Genomic DNA, 24,009 nt, shown 5'->3' with positions numbered 1-24,009 from the left:
TTGCATCCACCGAGCATCTTCAAAAGGATAGTTCTTAAATTTGACAAGATATCATTGGATAAATTTACCACTTCATAAAATCTTGTCTTCATGTTATACGATACTTTCAGGCTATAGGATCTCTTCTTTACCTTCAAACTCAGGTGGTTCTTCAACTACAGGTTCTTTGGGTGGTTTGTCCTTATAAGGTTTCAAAAGTCTCACATGAAAGGCATTACAAATGAGCCAAGCACTCGGTAACCTTAACTTGTAATCCAATTCATTAATGGGCTTAAGGATTTGAAATAGACTAGAATATCTTTTTGCTAGCTTAACATAATATTTTTGATGATTCGTTGGGCATCCTTATCTCCCTTTGCTTGTTGTATGACTGAGGTGTGATTTTGAAAACTTAAGTAATAACCATTCATTTTCTTTGAAGGGCAACGCTCTTCTATGCTTATTAGCATCAACCTTTTACTTTTGTTGGATGATGGATATAACTTCCTTAATCTTTTAAGAAGATTCTTTGAGGGCTCTGCTATACTCATCAGTTACTAAACTCTTCCCAAGTGTCTTGACTATCAATGAAAGCTTGGGTCTTCCTTCTATAACGTTGAAGGGTTCCTTTCCTGTAAAGTATAGACATTATTATTATACGCATAGTCTACTAAGGATAAATCCCAATCTCATTGATCTCTTTGATCTATCTTCGTAACATAGGATTTAAGTAGATCAATAATGGTTAAATTTGCTATCCTTTGGCCATCCATTTGAGAGTGATAGGTCGAAGATAAATTCAGCTTAGTATCCAAATTCTCAAAGACACCTTTTCAAGAATTGATGGTCATTCTTGGGTCTCTATCAGAAACTATTTATGTTGGTAAGCCATGATACTTAAAGAGCTGTGAGATAAGGAGGTTGTCATACGTGTGCTTTAATAGTCTTTTTGATCGGGATAAAATGCTCTTGTTTTCTAAACCGTTTGACTATTATTCATATTTCCATGTTCCTATATATAGACTTGGGTAATCCAAAGATGAAATTCATGCATATAATCTCTCATGGGAAATCAAGTATAGGCAATGGATAACGCAAATCACGTTGCTTCCTATCATACTTTGTCTTTTGACATACAATGCATTTGGCAACATAATCTTGTATGCCTGCTTTCATTTTTGGCCAATAGAAGTACATCTCTACTCTGTTAAGAGTAGCTTGAATCCTCTATGTCCCGCTGGCATAGGGGAGTATAAGATTCATATTTAACTTTTTCATGCAGATTATGTGTGATGCATAGCCTATTGCTATAAAGAAGATAACAATATTATACATTGTATGGTTCCTCTTTCTTCTCTACTACAATAACGACATCACATATTTGAAGTCTATCATAGAAGATAGATCATTGTGAGTAGCGACTGATACAATATTCACTCATGGTCTACGTGAAAGAGCATCATGTCTACATGGTTGACCACCTCCTTTGTCTCGTGATGTGGCACAAAAAAAATGTTGAGCCACAATGCAAAATAGAGGTGTGCATACAAGACCGTCACTTATTTTCATTGTGTTCTACGACTAAAGATTTGTCCCGCCATAATGTGAACTAAGGAGTGATGTTGGTCGAGATCCTTCCATATCACATTGTACCGTGACAACCATGCTACCCCCTCCGCCCCCAAGTCGACGTACATGATGATGCCATGTTTCCTTTATGTGCATGATGTACACTTCCCAAGGAAAATCATCTCCAAAAATGGATAAGGCTAATAAATGCAATCATCACCTTTTGAATATCCCACGATTCATAATGATGATGGTCTATGCACATATATAGCGTCTCTATTTCCATAGAGACCATTTTTTTTCCTTCCCTTTTAGAGCCAACTTTCACACTTTTATTCTCTTGTTGCTCAATTTTCTCCTTTTGATTTCACATTTCTTTTTTCTCTAAAATTTGGACTTTTCATGGCTTGCACAAAGTAGACAGCGAGGAAAGTATATCCCCAACCCGATAGCCATATTCTTCGCATATTGCAAGAAAAACCTTGCCTAATTTATGCACAACTATGTGAAGTTGAAGGTATGAGCAAAAGCGAGGCCTTCTACTTGAGCTCCATAAACTTATGAGATATTTCACACACTATTTATAAGCTACATTTCTAGAGATTTATGCACGAGATCTACAAAGAAGACCTTCTCAATTTTAGGTGGGCCAAAAACACAATGGATTGCCTTCACAAGGCAACCAAAGACTTTGTAATGGAGCTTTTCCAAGATAGCTACATGCTTATAGCCCATGACCATAGAGTGACAATGATGTCTCAGGATATAAATCTCCAAAGGCTCTTGCGATTTAGGTACAATAAGACCCTTATGCCAGTGACAATTTTTTATAGAAAATAAACAGCATTTTGATCATCCTGCCAATTAATAAAGTGAAGGTAAGGAAAGTGAGACCACCCATCACAATTATGGCTTGTGTATATGTGTGCAATGAGTCCAAGAACCAGTAGATGAAGAGTCCTACATTGAGTCAAATGAAAGTGAGATAGCACTAGCTATTGATGAAGCCAACAAGGGAAGCCTTGCTCCTCCTTGGTCCCTATTTTGACATTTCCCCCTTTTTTTTTGGAGATGCATTTTTATACTTTTTGTTTGAGCCTCAAAAGATTTACATATTGCAAAATGTTATCAAGGAATTGACATACCAAATTATAAATTTTGGTCTATGGTATGTGAAATTTGTTTTGCAAAGCTTGGTTTTTTATTTAAACATGTTTAGTCACCTCGTCATTTTTTTTCTACTTGCAGCATGATGGTCTCTAACCTCTCCTAGAATCATCAATTCAAGATTACTATGCTAGATGCAAGCTATTAGTGGTGCCCACCTTGGAGTCTACCTCTTTGATCGATGTAGTTGATTGGTTTCAATACATTAACATTGACACAACCAAGGTTTTACTTCTAGCTTACAATGAAAAGTAAAGTGTTTTTTGGTGTGTCATTTGTTTAGATATCGTGTCTACTATGATTGGTTTTAAAACATCAAAATGGACATGACCAAGGTTTTACTTCTAACTTACAATGAAAAGTAAAGTGTTGTTTTTTTGTCATTGTTTAGATATTGTGTCTACTTTGAATAGCAACTAAATTTGATTTTTGGTGCAAATAGTTCTCATTGGGGAGCCTTGTTGGATTGAACATTGACCAAAAGCCTTACTACCTTGCAAATTTGGTGCAGGGTTCCATGGGATTGCCCGAAGGTAATTGTCCATTATTTAGTTTTGCAAATTTGACAGCACATGTCATCACCCTCTGCCTAATCCTACATGTTTGTTCAAAAACTTGTGGCTTCCCTGGAAGCAGAACAAAAAATATGGGAGGGCATATCAATTTTGAGTTGCAAGGTATCGAAACAAGATGACAAGCATTCATGTGGATGGAGAGTTCTTGCCAATGCAAAGCTCTTATTAGACCACATTTATGCTGAGGAGTGTAGAAGTGTAAGTGTAGTCTATTTTTGTAATCCTTAGACAATTGTTTTTTTGTAATTTTTTGTTGTTCATGTCGTGGTCTTTAGGACAACAATGGTCCAAAGTATGATTAATTCTATGAAGACATGTCTTGAAGGATCTCCCAACACATTTGTGCTGCCACAACCACAGCCATAACCATGACCTCTACCTTGGAGGTACAAAGAGGTGCCTCATGTAGCAAACAAGCGCTTGCAGTTGCATCCACTCATCTCTTTGATTAGTCTATCTCTAGTCTTTTCATTATACTCAATTTTATGGAGGATGATAAATCCACTACACAATCCTTTCATCAATCCTCATCCCATCAACCAACACCCTCATTCGCTCATGCTATCAAGGTTGCTCTTTCACCCACTCACTCACCTTCTATCCTTGCTAACTTTCTCTCTATACCACCCTAGAGCGAGCCTTTATATTCTAATGATGATTATCAAGCCCAAAAAATATCCCCCAATATTGTAAATGAGAGTTAAATCCCAGTGTCTATAATTGGACAATACAATGTACATGATTATAGCCAATGTAATGAGAAGAGTGAGAACTGAAAAAACAAATTGTGCCTAGTATGTTTGCAAGAAAATTATCTTTGCATTAACGTATATATAATGATTACAGACTTGTTGTCTATAGCTTTGTTACAAAATTTAAGGTCAGAGCATCATGGTGCTTTGTATCAGAATCATGTTTTGAATTAGGAGTTGCAATGCACCACAAACATACAGACATCTCTTATCTCTACACAAACTGTCTTCTTGTTCTTTCTTTGAGGGACCTATATGATAGAGTTAATCTAGCATATAGAGTAGACCAAAATATTGTGATAATGATGTATGGGGAAGGAATAAATGCAACAACAATGTGTACTTGCAATATATACTATCTTTCACATGTTACACTAATTTTTTTTGGATGTAGGTTGAGATCAACCTGATTCTCCAAGTCCTCAGGCACATGTTGTAGTATGACATTACATTGAATACTGAGAATTGTCACTAGGTCAGATCCACAGTACACCTCAAGTATCAGTACACCTCAAGTATCTTCAAAGGATTGTTCATGTCAACAAACAAATCCTGATCCTCCACAACTACCAATTGACCATGTACTTGATGCCATCTTATGTAGTGGAAGGAAGCTATAAAGTTCTAAGAGGCTATCATGCACTTACAGACAATAGACTTGTTATTTATCTTGCACAAGATTCCATTAAAATCATGGATATCCCAAGAATCATTAAAAAAAAACAAGGCATTTCTCTGACTTGCAGATAAGGATAGTAGCAATCTTCCTCGGCTTCTCATCATGGAAAAAGTAAATAAACACATGTATGGGTATGAAAATGGAGACACGTACTATATGACTAACAACATTTAGTCTTAAGCACTTTTGTATTTCTTGATGGAGCTTTAGTGTGAAGCACTCCAAGGTTTTAGAAGTAAAGACTGACCACTTTAGACTTTCCTTTGGAGGAAGTGGGAGATATCACAACATAACGTATATTTTTATAAAGATTTTTAAAGCAACTAACGAAATTTGAGATAGAAAGGACCCACAGGTCAACAGAATGACATAACTCAGCAAAGCCTTATTTTTTGAGAGTTATGAAATGCTACGGATTATGGTTAAAAACATCATTTGTAAATGAGTAGTTAGTTTAGTTGCAAAGCCGGGGTGCAATGGCACTTCCATATTGTAGATCCAAATCCATTTTACCCTTTGAACTCTATTCTAGGTTTAACCTATGGTAGCCATAGTATATAAGATACCTAGGTCATTTTGTAAGGAGAACTTTTATAATAATCAAGTTTTAAGCTGCCGTCAACTGTGTGTGAAAGAGAGAGAGAGAGAGAGAGAGAGAGAGAGAGAGAGAGAGAGAGAGAGAGAGAGCATGAGCTTCATTCTGGTGCTACTCCCCACTTGTTCATCACATTGGAGATGCGACTGCACCATTGCAATACACTCGATAAGAGCTACGCAACAATGCCAAGCATTCCTCGCGAAACGGGGAGCACACATGCTCATGCATCTACGAGCTATATATGGCCATAAGTATATCAAATGATGTATTCTTTCTGCATGCAAGTAGTCATCAGAATAGTGGAAACATAAGCTATGCATATATACTCATAGATTTTAGTTTTGGGTACTGCCAAAATTTGGCTCTATCTTCATATGTGTTTTTCGTGGATGGGTCTAGAGTGAGTATTTTGAGTGTAGAGGCTTTGGGACATGTGTACATCCTAAAGAGGGGATGGTGTTCCTTAAGTTTCATATTTCTGGTATGATCTAGTGAGTTTCCTTCTGTTTGTGTGCATGTGAGTTCGGTGATGTAGTTGAGAGCAGTGAGATTTTTGACTATGGCTTAGTTGGCCTTCTACAGTTTTGTGTGTTGGGATGGTCTCAGCCTGACAAGCTATAGAGATTGCCTCCATGCACCTATCGTTCCATTTGTGTCCTCGATTGACATTATGTTGATCTAAATTGTGTTGCATGCACTTTATAGGTGTTGTGATTTGCTCCTACAACATTGGTGCCGCTGTCGGGGATACAAAGACTTGAGTAAGTGATCCTCATATGATGGTTTCTTGCTTTAGTTTTGACTAAAAGAAGCTTCTTGCTTTAATTTTTACTAAAGAAAGCACTTTCCTCAAGTGAATCCAAAAGAGGTTATTCTGAGATCAAGTGGATAGCCAGGAAGCGTGTGTCTTGTTGGGGGTTTGCGACTAAGTAGATTTAGTTAAGATTTGTAGTATTAGTTGTGTTTTAGTATTTAGTGTTGGTGGTTGAGTGATTTGTGATGTAATAAAAGCGTTTGCTAGGCCATGTGTGGCATTGAAGCGTTTTTCTACTCATAAATGCAAAAACCCATAATTGATATGATTCTGATCTAGAGCTTCATCACTGATTTTTCCTAAAGTGCTTGCTTGCATTCACAATCTCTCAAAAGTTGATTTAAAGGGTACAAATGCAAAAAACAAAATATTTGTGTTGACATTTTTTCATGATTGATTGGAATTGTGCATATAAGAGAGCATTTGAAGAAAAACTGAAATTGTACAAACTTAGACAACATACGTGTATGATTTCTCAAGAGTCATCTGGAGACCAAATTTGAAAAATTTGACTACACTAGAGTGTTTAGAAGCGGTTTTACCCTAGATACACACTAAGACTAGAGTTTTGACAAACTCTTGACACCCAAAAGGCAAAAGACGGAGTGTCGGAAAAAGGAAAAGATAAACTTGTGATTCTGAGCATTATTTTGCATGGAAATTGGTAAAAGTGCTTGAAAACTAGTGCTGGAGACTAGGATATGCTTGTGAATGAATTCTATCCAAAATTCATTAGCAGACATTATACGTGTATGATGTCTGGAGGGTGATTCTGACAGCAAGAATGAACTTTTGACACTATACCTATCTTTTGCATGTTGTGTTGAGCACATACACCAAATTTCATTATATTTGGGCTTATAGATTGAAAATTTAGGGGAAATCACTCTTTCAGGGGATTTCCTTGTCAAAAAGTGATGATTTTGTCCAATTTTTTATATCCAAAATTTATCATGAGCATATATTCAGGTTCTACATACCAAGAGGCACATGTGGTAGAAACAGAAGACCAATCTGGCCACCTAGACATCATACATGTATGATGTCTTAGAGGCCAAACTTTGGGTCCAAAGTTACAACTCAGTGCACCTTTGTGATCTAGAGAATTTGAGAAGCATATAGGTCTGCTTTCATTGAATTTGAAGCATTTTTGGGCTTGTAAAGACCACAAGATGGATTTAGGAAAGTGAATGCTTAAATTAATCATATCTAGTACAAAAAAGTGTTGGATTTTAATTCTGAAAGTTGTTGTGGGTTGCTAGTGTAGTGAGGAACCTCGAGGGTGAATTTCACTTCAAACTGACCAGTTAGACATCATACACGTATGATGTCTAAAGAGCCATTCTGGGGACCAAAATTGACATTTGAGCTTACCAAGGTGTAGCACCACAAAACAAGCTTACAAGCCAAGTTTCATCCAATTCTGAGTACGTATGATGTCTCAAGTCCAGATTTGAAGGTCAAACTGCACTTTTGACCACATAGGAGGTTAAGAAATGATGTGTTAAGCTTGTTTGCAGAATTTCAACTCATTTTGGACACATACTTTTGCATACAAAGATATTTTTGCAAATCGGGGAAGGTAAAGGTGAAAAGGTAGTGATTTTGAGCAATTTTGATATCCAAAATTTGATGTGATCACAGATTCTTGTTGTATGCATCAAGTAGTGCCTTGGGTAGAAATATCAGTGAAATCTGAGCCAAAAGACATCATACACGTAGATGTCTAAGAAACCAGACCTGGTCAAATCAGACATCTGAGTATACCTTAGTATCCCAAGACATAAAAGAACTTCCTAGCCAAAATTTCATTGCATTTGGAGCACATTTGGGCTAAAAAGTGTCAAAAGACAAAAATTGGGCAAGGTTCATGCTTGTATTGACCATAACTTGCACAAAAAGCATTGAAATTGAATTTTGAAAGTTGTTGAAAGTTGTTTGAGTAATAAAGAGTCAATGGATAAAAGTCACTTCACTTTGCCACAAAAGACATCATATGTGTATAATGACTCAAGTGTCAAACTAGAGTCAATGGATAAAAGTCACTTCACTTTGCCACAATAGACATCATATGTGTATAATGTCTCAAGTGTCAAACTAGAGGTCAAAACTCACATCTAAGCTCACACAAGTGTTTGTCATCACAAAATAGGCCTAGAGACCAAGTTTCATTGAATTTGAATCACTTTTGGCTTATCTAACCTCTCAGGAAGTTGCAAGCAACCAAACAGAAAAAGAACTGATAGACCTGACTAAAAGTGTCAGAATCACAAATTGAAACTTGGAGTGGTTAGAGTATGTCAAGGAGAGTCTACAATTCAAGTTTGAAGCAAATATGAGTTAGGAGGCATCATACGCGTATGAAGTCTCCAGGCACAAACTGAGGCCATACAATAATTTTGACTAGTCAAAGGGCTTTCTTTTGACCCTAGATTCCCAAATATCGTTCCAAAAAAAAATTTGGACACATATAATTGGACCGAATCATTCATCTAGTGATGAAACTTTTAAATTGCCAAAATTAACCTACAAGAAAATTGAATGCAATAGAAAACTATTTTGGCTATAACTTGAGCTTCCATTATTGGATTCATAAACTTTTTATATCAAAACGAAGCTCCAGAGTAGCTCTAGAAGATTTACTATTAACCTTGAGAAACATTTAAAGACCCTTTAGTTTATTCATTGTTGGTCAGCGTCTAAAAAAACATCGTTAAAGGCCTCAAAATTCATCCGAAAGTTAGGTGTGTCTAAAACTAACAATTTGAGAGAATTGTGAGAAAATGGTCACGGTTTTGGATGTAGTTTCAACTTTTCCTTAAAGAAAGCACTTGACCACATTGGGACAAGACTTTTTACATCAAGCTCAAGCTGTTAAGCCCACAAATCATGTCTACTTTAGATTCAAACTTAGCTTACGAAAGCTTCGGATCCCAGTGATAGAGGAACATCCGTCCATAATGGATCTTCCAAACTTGCTATTGATGAAGACCAATTTTGTTGAGAGTTTTTGGATGACAGATCATGAGAGTGAAGGATTGTAGATACATTGACAGTGGTGAGTTCAACTTTATAGGTGCTTAGAGCCATACCCAGAAGAGCTGAGGGATTACAAGCTCTTATATGTCTACACGTACGGTGTCGACTATCAATGTAAATCTATAGTTATTGACAAGTATAGACAATAATACAATGTTGTACAAAGCATAAATCCATGAATTGCATAAGAAATGGGTGGATATCTAGTCAATAAAGAACCACAGATACCTCCACCAAACATGATAATTCCTACAAGAATTCCAAAAGGTGAGCCACATGGATTCCCTTATAGAGCAATAACGAGAGATGAATTGCTCACAGACATGGCAGACATGCCTCCACAAGTGAATCTTCCTAATGGACCCATCTCCAAGAGAACGACCAATCCCTTTCAGGAAGAACCTAGGTATAGTAAAAGGCCTGAAGTGAGAGAAGGATTGCAAGAGTCTATGGTTAGATTTGTAGACAATTGACCAGTTAGACTGTCCTAGATCCAAAAATGGGTAAATAGGAAATACTCCGGTGATAAAGATCCGAGAGATCATGTAGCGGCTTTCAGAAGAGTAATTAAAGAGAGGAAGTTTTGGATTTTGCAACATAGTTTGCGAGATTTGGACTAACGCTGGAAGATGACGTGGCTACATGGTTTGACTTTGTAGAAAGACGAGATTTTGAGACTCTAGACGCGAGCTGTTTGAGGAATTCATCAAAGAATTCTCGCAAAAAGGCATAGCTCACAACACGGTCTCACAAATCCACAGGTTCAAACAAAAAGAGGGTGAATCAGTTTGCAAAGCAGCATTACAACTCAAGAGATATGGTAAGCTCTATTCAAGAGATAAACTACCTAGCAAGCACGATTGATGTTGATCTTTATCTAGGGAATGAGACATGCAGGTCTTCAGAAGGATTTGCATATGATAAGGAGCATGACGCTAAACAAATTGATCAAATAAGCTCTTTATCTGGTGGATAGCTGTGAGAAATATAGAGAAAAGGATTGTAAGAGTCAAGAGGACAACACATCCTCTCACCACACTGATTCACAGATGAGTGAGTCCATTGAGAAACCGACGGCACCTATCAATCAAGAAATTTTTTTCCAAAATGGTCAAGAGGTTAACTCCTCTTGTAAAGTCTGATCCAAGGGAGCTTAAAAGGTGCAAATTTGACAGAAAATGGACAAACCATACAAAGGAAGAGTGTTACGATAGCATGGAATATGCTAGGGAGAGGTATGTACAACTCGTTCCAGTAGCACCTACTCCACCTAGATACATTATGGGAAATGTGCCATGTCCAGTAGGAGTTTCAAGGCCACATCCTGTCTTAGGACAACAACCTCCACTGCCACATGCTAGAATACCTGTAGACATGAGATACATGCCAATGATGGAAGCATCCAATAAACAAGCGTTAGTACCAACTACAATGTGTTAAAACAACCAAAATGGGTACTGCACTTCAAAGCGGCAGAAGATGAGAGAAACACATGAAGTGGTGGGATCGGTACAACTTCCACCTCTTGCATTTTGACATGAAGAAAGAAGGTATGAGATGGATGGAATTCCAAGGTATAAAAACCATGGAAAACTTCCACCTCCTGCATTTTGACATGAAGAAAGAAGGTACGAGATGGATGGAATTCCAAGGTATAAAAACCATGGCAATCCTTTACAGTGGAACCGACGTTGCCATCGCAACAAAAGAGATCTGGAAAAAATTGGGGAAAACCAACAGTGAGGGCTACTGAGATGAAACTACAGCTTGTAGATAGACACATAGAAAGGCCCATATGACTGCTAGAAAAATTTGTTTTTACTTCTTGCGGCATTGAGTATGAGCATACCTTTGCTATTGTTGACTTTGATAGGAAGAACAACTATGCATCATTCTAGGAAGACCATTCATGCGACCACTGAGACACATGGAAACCATGACAAAGATAAACTTGAAGGGCCATAGTTACAAGGACATGAACTGAACCCCTGTGGAGGAGTTTGATTTTGCTACTATAGCAAGATCTGAACTTCCAACATGGTAAGCCTAAAGAGCTGTGGACTTGTGGAGCTTCATAATGTGGACGCTTAAAGCGAGAGGAATGCATCTTAAAAAGGGAATTGAAGATAAAGATTATATCCCAGAACCATTTCCTGAAGAAGCTTTAGAGCCACTCAATGGGAACACATCTTGGCTACTCTGGATGTGTGCACTATTCAATAATCCAACAACAAAGTTTTGTGATAAAGATGGCTATGATGTTGTTCCTTACTTTACAGTGAGTGTGATCCACAAAAATGAAGATGAAGAAGAAGACAAGTTCTATGACTCTATAGAACACTTGGAGCTTCAAGAAGATGTTGCTGACAACAAAAACCAGACAACCCAGCAGGTGACATAAATGACACTTTAACTAATGCACGGTTTTATTATTTTCTAGATCGAAAGACACTAGAACCAATGTCACCGTTAAGGTGTATTAGAAGTGGATTCTAAAATCCTTGGTGGTGACACAACCGCAATAAGCATCCTCATACGTGGCTCCTATACAGGAAGAAAAGACTCAAGAAAAAAAACACAACCATGTCAACGAGATAACAACGCTCTAATCAATTGGCTAAAGAAGCCATCCTAGAAATAACAATCCAAGAGCAAACATATAGTAATTTTCCATAACCAGGCAGACCACTAAGGAAAAGTGCCGGATATCAACCTTACTAAGGATAGTAGCAAAAATGATGATTTTTTTGACATCCCCTACCAAGTACTCAGGTCATCACCCTCACTAGTAGCATCCATTACAACCAAAGAAGGCCAAAAGCATAGAGCAATAATTCAGAGCCAAAAGTTTGACAATTTGGATACCAAAGAGATATCTCGGCCAAAAGCAGGTATGGATTAAGAAGATGAAGATCTCTGATGAAAAATTACAAGATCCAACACCAAAGGGACAACAATTAAAGTGTGAAAGACCAGCTACAAAAATCACGAAGTTGCAAGCATTTGCAACTGAGATTTGGGTTCCACAGAGGATGATTCAAGCACAAAGAGGTTGGGAATTTATTTGGATACCAAAATAGTTCAAGGATCAACACCCAAAGTCGAAATCTCATGCGCAACCAAGCATAAAAGGGCTAAAGCAAAGACCACTAAAGACTCACACAAAGACAAGGTGGATCTCAAATAAGTCTCTTCAAACACAAACAAAGCAGGGACAAGTATGGATTACCAAACGAGCAGCATCAATGAAACAGTCAGTAATCACAAAGAAGTGGGTCCCAAAGAAAACCAATAAAACTATTGTCATTGCATCATCGCTTGAATACTTTCAATTCCTCCTATGGTTATAGTACAGTTAGAAGAAAGCAAGTAGCTCACTTCACCATTTCACGCTACCAAGGCTTACGGATCAGGAGATGAAGTGAATGCACATGAAAAGCTAGGAATCAAAATAACCAGAGGCAACCAAAGAGGAAGTCAAAATCTCTCTACAACCTTCAACCAAGAAAACAACACAGGAGCTTCAAAGACCATCACATTGCTTAGAATAGGCATCCTCGCCAGCAAATGCCAATAAGCAAATTGCTTATACCCACATCTTGCAGATCATAAATTTTTTCCATGCATTGATTGTGTATGCATCATAGGGCTCCATTACAAGGCCTGCATAGGCACAAAATTTGATTGCCTAAGCACAATACATACCCTCAGTGATACCCTATCATCAAGGAGGACTCCAAATAGGAGGAGGGGAGGCATTCTAAATGTGGACCTAATAGTATGAATATTAGAGGGCAATGTTTTGTGAGTTGTATTGAAATTTTTGTGTTTAATTGTGATGATTTTTTGACAAAATTTTTTTTATATGCCCTCATAATAGCGTTACAAGAGGAGTGCGAGGACAAAAGCCATATATGTACATAGCTTTTAGAACCCTAATTGAATAATTTTGCTTTTTGTTGAGTTGATTTTTGGTTTGTTTGATTATTTTTTGCGATTTTTTTTTAAAAATAAATAAAAGGAAGGAAAAGATCCATAATCCAGATGAAGAAAAGACAGAAGAGATGTCAAGTAGTACAAACAGAAGCAAGCACAAAAAATTGACAAAATTTCACGAGATATGCCTCAAAAGCCATATGCACAATGGGGAATGTTAGAGAGGTAAGAGAAGAATGCCGAGCAATCTTCAACAACAACATGAGGCCAAAAATGACTGAGAATGGTCATAAAACTCTGGGATAGCTTACAAGGACAAAGAAAGTTGGTGATACAACTAACTGAAAGCACCCATCAAGTGTCAAGTTGCCTATTAGACACTTCATGTGACTATAAGGCCGTATACAGGAAGTAGATCTTTATACTGTAAATCTTCTATCTTGTATGTGACTTAATGAAGCCTAACAAATGAAAGGGACTAACAGTACTAAGAAGAACAAAAGGGGCAAAAATGACAATTCAGTCATCTATCGCGATAGATGTCTGCAGGAGCAACCAGGGATTAAGCCAAATTCTGTTCTTCATCATTGGTTCTACATGTGTTTGGCAGCCAAAAGAGGCCAGAGATGCCCATCAGTCATTTTTGAGACTGAAATCCAAACAATATCAAATACAAGTCCAAATCAAGCCAAACTTTTTCAGGAGGTGATGAATAGAGAATACAAGCTAAGGGTTATTTAAACAAAAAATATATATATATATAACCCCTAGCTAGTCAAAGATGCAATTTTTTAAAAATTAAAGCCATGATAGCCATCTACATACCATGTACATCATGTATGTGAGTTTTGGGGACCAATGGACAATGAAGGCTCATAGATGGTCATCTATCGCTAATGATGTCGGATAAGACTCTTTTGAAGCAAGTTACTAACTTGGGAATTTAATGGGGTTTGTCAAGCTTTAATTAAGTCATGCATCAAGTAGAAGCAGTATAATGATTTACAAAGCACACAAAAGCTAAGAGTGGCAGATGCGACTTTGATCACCTTGATGTAGGAACAAAGGAGTCACCAACGAAGAAGATCAGACACAAATGATAGACACCAACTGTCACAGGGCTACATATCTTGTCCTTGATGAGGCGGACCAAATGTTGCACATGGGTTTTGAACCTCAAACCAAAAAAAATATCTCCTAGATTCAGCCTCACTGACTGACTTTGTATTGGAGTGCAACTTAGCCTAAAGAAGTTGAAGGTTTAGCCAAACAATTTCTACATAATTCTTACAAAGTTGTCATTGACTCACAAAATTTGAAAGGCAATCATTCAATCCTACAGATTGTAGAAGTTGTTTATGAGATTGAGAAATACTCAAAATTGACAGATTTACTGGAGCGAGTGATGGATGGAGCTTTATCCATCCATGACTAGTATGTGACCCGCGCGTTGCTGCGGCCAAGAAGGAGTATCATTCAATTTTGTGTAACCCCCCCTCCCCCCTTCTTTCTATTTTTTATGCATCCAATTGAAGGTTGTGCCAACCATATTTTAAATGCTTTATTATGTGCAATAATGCATTATGGTATCAACATAAATCACACTAGCTTTGTGCGACAATAGAAAGTGCATAGTGAATTGAATGAACATAACAACTACATAACATAAACTTAAAAGACTATACATGAGGTTGGGGGGGTTTGAAGAGAGACAGTTGAAGAGAGACAGACAGAGTAGAATAAGTACATGGTTTTTTTTTTACTTTAGAGAGAGAGAGAGACAGAGAGAGAGACGGGAAAAGGGAAACTAAAAGAAAAACAACAATCCACTTCCATTACTATAAGTAGTCTTTGTAAGCCCTAATATTCGTCTAAACTTGTTTGCAAGCCACTAAATCTTAACTAATAAAACAACTGCAACTTCAAAACGACAGCCTTCGGGATGTTGCATTTGGTACTCGTAGAACCCATGGACCCACACAATGAACGCTCCTACCAAAATGACGATGCCCCTCACACAGGGTGTATAATACAATCCTCCAATTCTCATATCTATCCTTATAAGAGTATTTTGCATTGGCCGGCAAGCAATCTTTGAGCTCGTGAACCCGTATACGAGTTGAACCTGCTATATGATTCAAAGCCACACTGATATGAAAGTACCCTTGGAGTCCTCCGAAAAACTCATGCATCTCCATTAAAATGTTATCACAATAATAGTGATTCTTGCAAGCCAATTGGTTAATTAAAATAAGTTCAATAACCAAAAAATATTTAAAAAAGCATTGTGCTTCATTGGTGTTCCTTACCTAACAACTTCAAAGCTTTCAATAATGTGTACTACATCATGCGTAAAGTGGACCTCTCCAACCAGGTGGATCTAAATGAGAAAACTGTTAGTTTGAACACCAAGCTAGAAATCAAAGGATATACTTAGATCCTACCATAGATAAGAAACAACGGATGACGAAGCATCCAGCTAAACATAGATATTGTCCAATGCCTTCTTTGACGTGGCATCTATAAATACAATATTTCAACCCCATCCAGCTAAACATAGATACTGTCCAATGCCTTCTTTGACGTGGCTTTTCATGACAATCGAAGTGTATAGAGAATTGAATCAACATAGCAACTATAGTATGTGATCCACATGTTGGTGTAATCCAAAAGAGCAAACTATTGATACCATTGAAACTTTGAAATTTGTAACAAAATCTTAGTTCTCAATCACTCATAGACATGCATAAAGAGCTACACAAATCTACTCATTTATGTGTACATAAGCCATAAAATTTTAACATTTTTCACATAATGAGATGGAAAAACATGAAAAATATCACGCATATGCAACAACTTAAAGCAGAGGCAACACATAGTTTTGAGATTTTAAGAAAAGAAAATAACTTCCAATGCAATACCAATAAACTTTCAAACACCGACAGATCTTATTTACGATTTACATTTCCACTCCATGCAAAATGTCAAAACTCTTAGGAAACAATCAACAAAATAGTTAGTGGTAAAGGATGCTTTGGTGGAGTTTCAATTGGTAATATATAATAACTATAATAACATTCAAATTTCCTACAGTATCATACATCGATGACCCTTTTGTAAAAATAATCCCACAAACTCTATTGTCTTGTTTGAACCTTCCATGATTAGGATACATTATACATTATTTGTGGATATACATCATAACAGGGTCTCAATGGTCCCTAATTTCCAAAAGCAAAGGGTTTCATAGGAGGAAGTTTGTTGTTTGCAAAGAGAAAACAAAATTTAGGCACATGCATATGCATCAATACAATAAAATATCCCATTGAAGTGGTTTGATGTGCATGACCCCAATCTGAAGTTGTCTACAATGGTCATTACGAACTAATAATGGGGTCTGGAAAGTGCTACCCAATTATTTGAGAGTGCATAAAGTGAACCAAATCTAAAGGAGTAAGACAATTTCTACTTGTAAACCTAAAGATAACTTTCAGAATGAAATGTAGATAGTGGAAAAATATCATGGAATCTATCAAGCTTCCAAGTATTTCATTGCAACGTCCTTGAAGCTCACATAGCTAAGCATAGTTGTAACTATAGAAGCCTCTTTTCTAAAAACATGCTACCTTATGTCCCCAAGCCACAAAGGTAGTACCTCTTATTGTTTTGACCAAAAATATCATCTCAATCAAAGTCTCAAAACTTAATTTAAGTATATTCTATGGCTTCATGCCATGTAGATCAAACAACACAAGTATAAAACAAAAAAAAATAACATGTTCACTAATTTATCCTACCAACGCAGTTCAAAGCAAGGTATGCTTTAGTACATCAACATAGTGAATCAAATTAACACACAAAAGTACGTGCTTCAACTATTTCTAGTAGCCAAGGTTGAACGTTGCTATATGGCACGTCCATCAGAAGCTCGAGCCATCTTTGTCATCAATGCATTCAATCAATTCAGATGGACCTTGATCCGGGTTACCTCTCCTTCTAAAGCAAGGACCTATTCCTTAAGTGCATCAATTTGGAGATTTTCATTGATTCAAATTGTTGCTCCATGCACACTAGCATGTTGAATTGGTTCTCCTCAACCTGTGCCATTCCTCTATTGAAGTGTTATGCACATAAACACATCTCATTGCGAAGGTCTACAATTTGTTGGCCATTCGCTTGTTGAGCCACGTCCAAAAGTGCTTCCAAGTGTCGTTCAAAGTCCAATTGCTTACACTCACTACGGACAAAGAAGTCCCATAATGCAACCATGAGTTCATGATTCCCATCATTTACCACAGGATTAATAGAAGAGGATCACACGCATCGAGCACTTCTCTTTGCCGCTCGAACATTGGCAAACCTTGGAGGAGTGGACTGAATACCATCCAACTCGGTCTCAACGATGGCATTGTTATTCATGTTTTTCATAGCTGTACCATTAAAAAGTATATCACAATGCATATAAAGTTGAACTATGTGTCAACTACCACAAAGGAAGCAATCCCTTGCACAATATTACAAACATAACATCTTATCATACAAAAAAACATAATCTACACAAAGCATAAGAGGTGAAAGTTCAAGAAAAGACACAGAGAGACTTTAATGTTTTCCTCAAGCAACATGCATGATTTCTCTCTTTTTTATTACACATCTCTCTCTCTCTCTCTCTCTCTCTCTCTCACAACATAGCAACCTATCCTCTCACAAACGTGAGGATCAATGCATAGAATTGTTGTGCTTAAACAAAGATCTCTAAGATATGAACCTAATATCTTGGATCCCTCAAACTCAAATCACAAGTGGAAAACTCTATTGCATAGAATTACAAAGTCATAATAAACACCAAGATATTTAGAAATGTATCCAGATTTTCAAAGAACATTGCCTAAAATGGATCACAAGCATGGCAAAGCTATTGATATGTTTGTCATAGAAGCAAACACAATCAAAGACATTATCGTGCCACAAATGATCTAAGAGGCAATATCAACGTAGCTCGCTTCATCATGCAATTGGCAATCGTCTTGGAGTTTCTCCATTCCTAAATTAAGGACTATTTTTTCATCCCAAGGTTGATTATCTCCTGGATTAACAAACAGTAGTAGTAAAAAAAGGACACTTTTTTTAAAAATAATACAATTGAAGCACCAAACACAACAATTTACACATACCAGTTATTGCAGCTATGTATGGTACTGTCAAACATGCAAGTTGTTTAGGCAAGTAGATTTGGTAGATCAACTCAGCGAACCTAGAACTTTGGAGGTACTCCCAATCATTGAGAATGGAGTATCCTTTATATCTAGCAAACCATTGAGCATCATCTTCATCTTGGGAAGACACACACTCCTTTCTTATTGAGTAGACACCGTACTAACGTCGGAGGAGTATGCCAAAATACGCAATGTAAAGATATCGATAGATGGCAACTTCCTAAAGTCCGTAACACATAAGGAAACCAAAAAAACATGAATCTTACTTTATGCCAATTGAATTTCTGATTTCATTCACACCAACATGGTCTTGTAGTGCTTGCGGATGGTCCTAACAATTTTTTTGTGCGGCAAAGGTGCACACCAAAAAAGTGGCTCTGCTTAAAATAATGAAAAAAAAATCAAGGTCCCAAAGATAACACAATAAGTCTCCACATCATGTCTTAATGGTGGACAAAAACATACCAGGATGTGGATGATCTTCTACATTTAATAGAAAGGACACCTCGGAGATGTAAGTCATTTGATCCATGATCTATATACCCAAATAGAAACACAAAATAGACAATGTGAGGAAGGAACAAAACCTTCACATGACATAGTTTAGTATATATTATGGAGAGAGGTAGAAAATTAATTCACAAAATATTTTATGATTTGAAACATATATAAAGAAGAAGACAACGATGAGAAGGATTGGAGCCTTCATATGGTATTGATTGATATCTCGTGGTACATAATGTTTATTGTTAGTGCAATTGTTTTGTAATTACATCAACATCACGTAGGATAATTTTCACTCCAACAGTTGAGCGTGCGCGTGATAGTGCAACATACAATTGTCCATGAGTGAAGACCGGTGTCACCAGGTATAGGCCCAACATGGTAATGCTTTGTCCATGTGACTTATTTATCGTCATACAGAAAGAAGGATTGGAACCTTCATATGGCATTGTTTAATATCTCATGGTACACAATGTTTGTTGTTAGTGCAGTTGTTTTGATAACATCAATGTCACGTAGGAGAATCTTCGCTCCAATGGCTGAACGTGCACGTGACAATGCAACATACAGTTGTCCATGAGTGAAGACCGGTGTCACCAGGTATAGGCCCAACATGGCAATTCTTTGTCCTTGTGACTTATTTATTGTCATACAAAAAGCCAATCTAACTGGGAACTGCCTCCGTCTAAGAACGAATGGCAACTTTGTACCAGAATGCACAAAACATATTCGAGGGATGAAAACCCGAGTGCCCACCCATGTACCTATAATAACTTCTGCCTCCAGAACTCTTGCATGAAATGCCTTGCACACCAAGCGTGTCCCATTACATAGACCTCGACTTGGATCAATGTTCCGTAGTAGAATTATTGGGGCATTCATTGTCAACTCCAAGCAATGTGTTGGAAATCCACCACCCAAGGTGAGACTATTTAAAAACTCCACAGAGTATAATAAAGGATCTTGCATCGAGTTTTCTGCCACAGAGTCATCACTAAAGTATTTCACAACATCACCTTTCATTGTGTACAGGGCCTTAGCATTGAGAATATCAACTTCAGAGTTTTTTGGAGCAAGGATGGCCCGCGCTCTGAAGTATTCTGCATGGACCACATCTTTATCAATTTCTAAATAGATGCAACCTATCAATACATCCAATGAGGATGAAGAAAGCACCATGTGACAGGGGATTTCTATCATTTGTTCATCAGCGATTGTCAAAGTCCCATTTCCTACATCCATAAGCCATTCTCTATAGACAGAATTTGCAACATCACCACCTCCCACACGCATGTTATGTGTCAATCTAAGAATCTTCACACGATTCCATAAGTGCGATCGACAAAGTGTAGCATCAACAATGTCAGCACGCACTCCCTGGAACACCACTGGTAAGGTCTGTCTGAAATCTCCCCCAAGAAGCAACACTTTTCCACCAAATGGATTTGTTGAGCACATGATATCTTGCAAAGACCTGTCCAAAGATTTGAAGGCATATCAATGCATCATATGAGCCTCATCCCACACAATCAACTTGCACATTCTAAGCAATCAGCAAGTTGACCTTGAACAAGGATATTGCATGTGCTACAACTATCAAGGTCCAAGGGTATCTTGAATCTAGAATGTGCAGTGCGTCCATTTTGCAATAGCAATGTTGAAATACCAGAAGTTGTTGTGGCCAATGCAATTTCTCCTTCTCCACGCACACGTGACAACAAACAATTATACAAATAAGTTTTCCCAGTCCCTGCAGGACCATCTACGAAAAAAATAGCCCCACCATCAATAGTCAATCCATGCAACACTGCCTCAAAAGCAATCCTTTGATCTTCATTTAGACACTGCTCCATTTCACGTGACACGGATAGCTCTTGCATTGTGTCAAGACATTGCTCTTGGAAAAGCAAGCTATTTTCATCACGTGTCACAAAGCGTTCATCAGGCATTGGAATTCCAAAAAATTCAGTTAAACTTCGTCCAAAAGTACCAAGAATGTTATGCAAATCTCTCAATACATACCCTTCAGCAACCTGTGTACAACCATTTAACAACTCATATCTCATCTCCAACATGTGTTGATAGTCCTCATACAAAAAACGTCTAAATCTTTCCCATAAGAGATGAGGGGAGGAGGGTTCACAAAACAATAGAATGGTCACAAACAAATGTCTCAATTGAAATCCTGTATGTGTACTGCAAGCTTCCTCCATGCATTCGAACCATTCCCCATCATCTTCCAAGATACCCCTTGCAATGCATGATGCCTTGAATGTTGGAAACAATACATCATTTGCGGAGCGTAGATCCTCAAATGATTTACATCCTTTACAAATAGTCAAAAGCAAACGGACATAATATCGTTCACCTGTAGAGGGCTGCACAAAATACATCCGCCCAATAGTGTCTCCATGACGTCTCTTTGTCCATTTCTTGGAACCGAATTCCACACCCACTTTTGAGGAAAATCAATGTACAAACTATCGTTTGCTTCAGGATTCTCCAAGTTGCATGTGAACCACTCTGTCAAAGTGGTCTTCTCTGCATTATCTCTTTGCAAGACATCATTAAGTCTATCATTATCTTGAAAAGTCACCATTTGACCAGCCGGAACATGCATGCTCAATCTCTAAACAACTGGTGCGTCATTGTGCAAAGGATATTCAGAAATTCTCCAACAAGACTCAGATGCAGATACATAGCGGCCATCCGTGTATATGTCTATCTCATCAATGTTCACCCTTTTTGCATCACGTACCGATGTATGAAATCTTACAGTTGCCCTATCATGCCCCTTGTAGATGTAGTTATAGACATACTTGACGGCTGAAATTGTCGAGCATACCTCAACATTGATATGCGCATTAAATAGTGTTGACAAAACAGGATTATATGGCACAACCCATCGGTTATCAATAGTAGAACCCCTAACCTTGGCGGTGAAGCCATTGTTCCATCGCACATAAATGGGGTAGCCATTATTATCCACGCTTGTTTGCTCACAAAATGAACATGGATATTTTCTAATACATGGGCCATCAACCATGCAAGGAGATGAACTATTGAACTCACCGCATGGATCATGAATGTTACAACTAACAATGATATCATGCAGCACTGGAAATCGATTTTTATCTAGCATCTCTGCACAAACCATCTTGTCATAGTCAAATGTTGATTGAGACTTACATCGAGGATCTAGAACCAATAATGTATGAGAATGTGGCAAGCCTCTCTTTTGGAACTCTACGACAGACATCTAAGCCATCACTTTCCCAAAAATACCTTTCTTTAAGATATACTTCATCATGCTCGAGTGTTTCAAAAAGAAAACCCTGGTGGTTATGTCTGGTCGATTAGAGGAAACATGTCCTCGAAGTAATGCCTCATTTATTTGTGGCCATTTGGGGTTACATGTGAATGTGATAAATAGGTCTAGCTTTCCCTTTGCACGCACAATTGCCATTGCATCTTGATACAATTGGTACATGTGCCGAGGGCCACCTATAAAAGATGAGGGTAAGACAATGTAAGGTCTCTGACCCCGACCAAAAAGAGCACCATTGTACCCTGGAATAAACATAATGAAAAAAGTTACTATTTTTAGCAGTTTTCTAAATTCTGTCAGTGCCATGATGTTTAGAATGTTATAAAGCTTCCAAAAGTGAATTAAAATAATTTTTGTGAAACATTTTCAAAAATAGTAAGATTTTGGTCACTCGACCCGTCTAGTTTTGACCGTCTCGAAAAACTGGACCCGTACCCGAAATTGAAAAAAATGCATTTTCGAACCCCGAGGGCTGCTAAATATGGTAGGTACTCGGACATATACACCTTAGTTAGAGCTTAGTATAGCAATTTACGGCATCAAATTCCGACTCGTTTGGCCCGTTTTAGCCTAAAAACAATTTTTCCTAAGGTTGTGCGGGGAGGCACCGGGGCTCGAGGCTGTGTGGGAACAGGTCCCAGGCCACTCAGAGCCTGCTTTAGCAACTAGGGGGCGCCCTCTCTTCTTGTGGGAGTTGTGGGAGAGTTGCCAAGCTTGAGAGTGAGTGTGAGAGTCAGTTACACTAGCTAACTGGACACTTGGTCGGCATGTAACTGGACTTGCCATGCACAAGTGGAGTAGCTCTCAGATGCAAATAGCAACCCAATTCGATTTTCAGCTTGGAGGGGCCTATTTAAGAGTGTGCTCACACACACACACACACACTCACTCAATACACACACACACACACTTACACACACACCTTGGGGAGGTGTTGCCGGCACACATAGTTTTTGGAGAAGAAGCAAACGAGGGAAGTGCTGTTTGATTCTCGTCTTGAGAAATCCATTGAATCAAAAATTCAAGTGGATTTCAGCCCCTAATCACGGTAATATCGATTTAATTTATGCTTTGCTGCAAATCTCTTCATCATTCTCTTAATTCCTCATCTATTATGCTTAATCATAGCTATATTTCTCAATAACTGCTCTCTAATTCTCCATATCATTAGTCTATTATATAATTCTTAATCCAATAGTTAATTATGCAACCATTAATCTCTCATAATCATAGATTAATCCATGATTAGTAAGAGAAATCTCCCGCTAGTCAACATAGTAATTAATTGTCAAGCCGGTATGATGTGGATTTGGCTAAATTCATTCTACTACCACACAATATTGGTGTAACTAAGTTAGATTCAATTTATTCATAGATTAGTATGTAATTAAGGAAAATTAATCCGTCATTAAGCCACTAAGAAGAGAATTTTCTCTCACCTATGCATACAGTAATTTTGCATCTTTCTACTTGCATTAGGAAGGTGATTGAGCATGTCTAATTCATCTCTCTAGTAATTTGATTAGTAAAATTCTGAAATTCTTAATTACCTAGGCCAAGTATTTAAATTTTAGAGTCAGTTCCCATAGAACATGTAAGGTACTATCCATAAAATACTTTGTCTTGAAGGAAACCTAACCATCTCGTATAGAATGAATTGTTCAGTGATTCTAATCTGTCATCTTGATTGTTATGGTACTTTCGGACATTAATTCTTTTTCTCCAAGTTTGTCAATTAGTAGTGAGTATAATATGGCCCTGGTAAAGAGAACTTGCTTCGGTGGTTCCCACAACCGCGAGGCAGGAACAAGCAACGTGAAGAGGAAGGGGAAAGCTCCCATGGACGACCAAGT

At 37.7% G+C, this 24,009-nt stretch overlaps 2 protein-coding genes across 2 annotated transcripts; both read right to left on the bottom strand.

The window, feature by feature from the left end:
• Nucleotides 1-19,266: 19,266 nt before the first annotated feature.
• Nucleotides 19,267-20,286, bottom strand: LOC147424636 (uncharacterized). The gene has a single exon (XM_086499971.1). It carries the CDS (start codon nt 20,284-20,286, stop codon nt 19,267-19,269), a length of 1,020 nt encoding a protein of 339 aa, XP_086356097.1.
• Nucleotides 20,287-21,457: 1,171 nt separating this feature from the next.
• Nucleotides 21,458-22,087, bottom strand: LOC147424635 (uncharacterized). Its single transcript, XM_086499970.1, has one exon. The coding sequence runs from the start codon at nt 22,085-22,087 to the stop codon at nt 21,458-21,460; it is 630 nt and encodes a 209-aa protein (XP_086356096.1).
• Nucleotides 22,088-24,009: the final 1,922 nt, after the last annotated feature.

The sequence above is a fragment of the Adiantum capillus-veneris genome, chromosome 25 (assembly GCF_014529385.1).
Source record: "Adiantum capillus-veneris isolate H3 chromosome 25, ASM1452938v2, whole genome shotgun sequence".
Lineage (NCBI taxonomy): Eukaryota > Viridiplantae > Streptophyta > Polypodiopsida > Polypodiales > Pteridaceae > Adiantum > Adiantum capillus-veneris.
Note: the sequence above shows the minus strand (reverse complement) of the source record. Positions and strands in the feature narration are given on the sequence as shown.